At 45.3% G+C, this 3,871-nt stretch overlaps 1 protein-coding gene across 1 annotated transcript in view; it reads right to left on the bottom strand.

Annotated features, from left to right (window-relative positions):
- Positions 1-3,871, bottom strand: part of SCFD2 (sec1 family domain containing 2) — a 457,870-nt gene that overhangs the window by 296,010 nt on the left and 157,989 nt on the right. The window contains exon 5 of the mRNA XM_006164377.2: positions 546-795. Coding sequence (XP_006164439.1) covers positions 546-795 — 250 coding nt within the window. The remainder of the gene's footprint in view (positions 1-545; positions 796-3,871) is intronic.

The raw sequence follows: 3,871 nt of genomic DNA, 5'->3' as shown, positions 1-3,871 counted from the left end.
CTTTCCCCTAAGGTAGCATAGCCTACCTTCCTGAGATATTTGGGTATTGGTACCAACAAATTTAAATTCAAAATGAAATATGAGAAGACAAAAATAGAAAACTACTGGAAATGGCAATTCCTACTTAAAACTGTGTAACATCCTAAACTGGTCTTTTAAGTTTAAAATGGCAACACACACACACACACACACACACACACAAAAGTACGTCCATAGAAAACCCATTGAAAAGGATCCATTACATTTTACTTTTCCTTAAAGATAACTGTTATTCCTGTGAATACTTTGTTATTTTCACAACTGGCTCTAAGAAATACAAATCCTAACAAAGCGATTCAGAAGGAGGCCATTTCACCACCACGGCAGGAAAGGAAGCAGACTGCGATGAACCCCTCTGATCCCAAAGGCTGCCAGGCTTTCACTGGGCCTCACAAAACTCCCAGCAACTCCAACAGAGACAATTATGTCTCTCCCTAAAACAGCATTTCTTTTTAAACTTGCTTTTTCTAGCAGCGATGATAATACACAATATCTTTGTTACTCACCTGTGATTTTTTGCAGTAAAGGGGACAACTCGGACTCTTCACAAAAGACTTGAGCCAAAGCTCTCTTGACCTTTTCTTCTGTCTCACCCAGGTCCTCGTCCACGGGGAAGTCTCCAGTGACAGAATAGATATATATGAGGAGGATCAGCAGTTCCTCAGGGCTGTAGTCATCCTTGGTCCTCCGGGCTGCAGGCTTGATCAAGGGCAGCAGCTGACTTAACACGACAGACATCGCTGACTCCCCCAGGCTCTGAAAGAAAAGGGGACCCATGAAAATACGTTGGTCTTGTGCAAAGGGATAGTTTATGCACCGTAGCAGTCCAAAGACAGCTTGCAAATAGGCCTGTGTGGGCCACTGGCCATGCAGATTTTTGTCTGTGTGCTTCTTGTCCTGAAGAGACACTTAGCATCAGTGCTTTGGTCTCGAAAGACCTAGTTTATAAAATGTTCAGTCAAGTTGCAGGGCCTGTTACATCACCTTAATACTGTCAAGTAAGAGTCCACTAGTTTAAAAGATAAAAATATAAGGGGCCAGCAGGTGGCATGGTGGTGGGGCGCCGGACTGCCACATGACTGACTACGGTTCTCAGGGCTTGGGAATCACACCGGGCACATGTGCATGTGTGTCCAAAGTCCCAGGAGGAGATGGAGGAAGAGGGATTGCAGCATGGCCATTCTCCCTGGAGGTAATTTCTCACTCTCCCTCTTACAGTCCCCTCAGCCCACCTCTCTCTCTCTTTTTCTCCCTCTCTCCAGCAAGCGCATTTGCCCTGTGGTAAAAACTCTACCCAAGCAAATAAATAGTGAAAAACAAAACAAGACAAACAAACAAACAAACAAACAAAAAACTAAGTACTTCAGACACTTGAAATTTTAAATAAAAATAGTATATTTTTCTTTTTTTTTTTTGAGAGGTTTTCGCTATAGGGCGCGTGCGCTCGCCAGACAGACAGAGAGAGACATAGAGACAGAAAGCGAGAAATCACCCCCCAGGGGGGATGGTCACACCGCAATCCCCTCTCCTCTATTCTCCTCTCGGGATCTTGTGCATGCACACACACGCGCCCGGGGTGAGTTTTAAGTCACTGGGTCCGGGATGCGAACCGCGGTCGACTACGTGGGAGTCCAGCGACGTAGCCATTACACTAACTGCTTGTTCTCATAAAAATAGTATATTTTTAAAGTAATATCATTTAAGGGCCGGCAAGTAGTGTGGTGGATAAAGGCAATGGATTCCCACATGGCTGGCTGCCCGCGGTTTGAGCCCCAGACCTGGTGGCTTGCTTTCTTGCTTTCCCTTTCTCTCTCTCTCTGTCTCTGTCTGGTCACGTTAAAAAAAAATAATAATAACAAATGGCATTAAATAAATAAATAATTCTTTTGTAAAACAAGTCGTATAGTTTAAAAAACAACGATGGTACATTTACATTCAAATGAACGCTGCCAGGCTTACAAAGGAGTCACCGATGAACGTGCAGCGTTTTCTTGTTAATGCTCTCTACTGTGGCAAATATTCGTCGGAGTATTTTCTATAACAGCAAAAATACTTTCTGCAAAGTCTAGTGAGTAGAATAAGGCATCAAACTGGGTAATGTCACAAGACGTGTTTGGGTGGATCTCCGAATAAGTTGTCTTAAAATGTTTAAATGTGATTTTAGCTCTTCGGCCAACTTCTTCGGTGACATGTAGCAGAGGATTTAACAATTCCTCCTGTGTGAAGATAGCACTGCGCGACTCCCAGGAACGATACCTGCTTCCAGAATAATTTCTGAGATTTTTGCAAATAGATAAACCCCCCCCCTTCAAATAATGTGGGACCAACAGTTAGCATAATGGCTTTGTTGCTGGACTCCCTCCTAGTCAACCACGGTTCGAGTACCGGACCCGGCAGCTTAAACTCACGTCGGGCACATGTGCGTGCGTGCCCAAGATCCCGAGAGGAGAATGGAGGAGAAGGAATTGTGGTGTGGCCATCCCCCTCTGGGGGGTGATTTCTCACTTTCTATCTCTCTGTCTCTCTCTATCTGTCTGGTGAGCACATGCTCCCTATAGCAAAAAACCTCTCCAAAAGAAAAACCTCTTTAATTCCACCTGTTATTTAAAATAACCTGATAAACTAAAACTCTACCGTCTGTGTGTACATGAATATTTGGATCAGAGGCCGATTTCTGACAACTTGCAGCTTCCATTACTCACTCAGTGGTCACTGGGCACCAGCTGTGTTCTAGGCATATCCTAGCCAGGGACAAACCAAAACCCCACTTTCATAGAGTCACATCCTACTTTGGGGAAATAGACAATTAAAAGCTAAAAACCTAAAATACATCGTGTAATTGGATAGCAGTGAAGCGCCATGGAAAAAAGGCAAGAAATGTAGATGAGCCTTCAGGGTGTGTGTGTGTGTGTGTGTGTGTGTGTGTGTGTGTGAACATGCACTGTTTTACGTAGGAAAAGTCACGTTAAGAAGAGACTATTGTAATAAAGGACGACCGATGTAAACACTCTCTTTCTGAAAAGAAATTGCACAGCAAACAGCTGAACGTTGTTCTGTAATGGGCTGATTACCCAAAATGAGATTTTCCCACACCTGGAAAAATTTGGCCGTATCATCTCAAGGTGAAGGATCACAACTGTATTATGTACACAGAAAACAGCTGTTTCCATTTATTTCCACTGAAAATCTGGATGTTCACGAAGTACGGAACACAAATAAGATGCCGTCTTTGGAGCGGACAATGTGAAAATGGAGCAGCACAGAAAGGAGACTACTGTCACATGGTGACAAGATGCGATTCACCAGGACAAATACACACACTCCTCAAAAGCATGGGGGGCCAAGGCTCGGGGCATTGTGGGCCTGTCCTCCAGCCTCAGAAGAGGAACCCCTGAGCGTCCTTTCTCTACAAACGGCAGAAAGGAATTGGAGAGAAAGGAGCCGTGGTTGGTCTGTCAAGAGGCCCAGGAGCCTCCAACTTCCCTTTCTGCGTTTCACTCCGTCTCAGCTCCTCCAGTGGCGGTAAGCAGATCCCCTCATCAGATACATATGGAAAGTCCCCCATAAAAGCCCTATTGTTGGGACCAGCAGTTAGCGTAATGCCTATGTCGCTGGACTCCCACGTAGTCAACCGTGGTTCGTGTCCCGGACCCGGTGGCTTAAACTCACACCAGGCGCGTGTGCGTGTGTGCCCAAGATCCCGAGAGGAGAATGGAGAAGGGATTGCGGCGTGACCATCCCCCCAGGAGGGTGATTTCTCACTTTCTGTCTCTCTGTCTCTGTCTGTCTGGCGAGCGCACACGCCCTATAACAAAAACCTCTCCAAAAAAAA

Source organism: Tupaia chinensis, unplaced genomic scaffold, assembly GCF_000334495.1.
Source record: "Tupaia chinensis unplaced genomic scaffold, TupChi_1.0 Scaffold143615_1, whole genome shotgun sequence".
In the NCBI taxonomy this organism is placed as follows: domain Eukaryota; kingdom Metazoa; phylum Chordata; class Mammalia; order Scandentia; family Tupaiidae; genus Tupaia; species Tupaia belangeri.
This window is presented reverse-complemented; position numbering and strand designations above follow the sequence as displayed.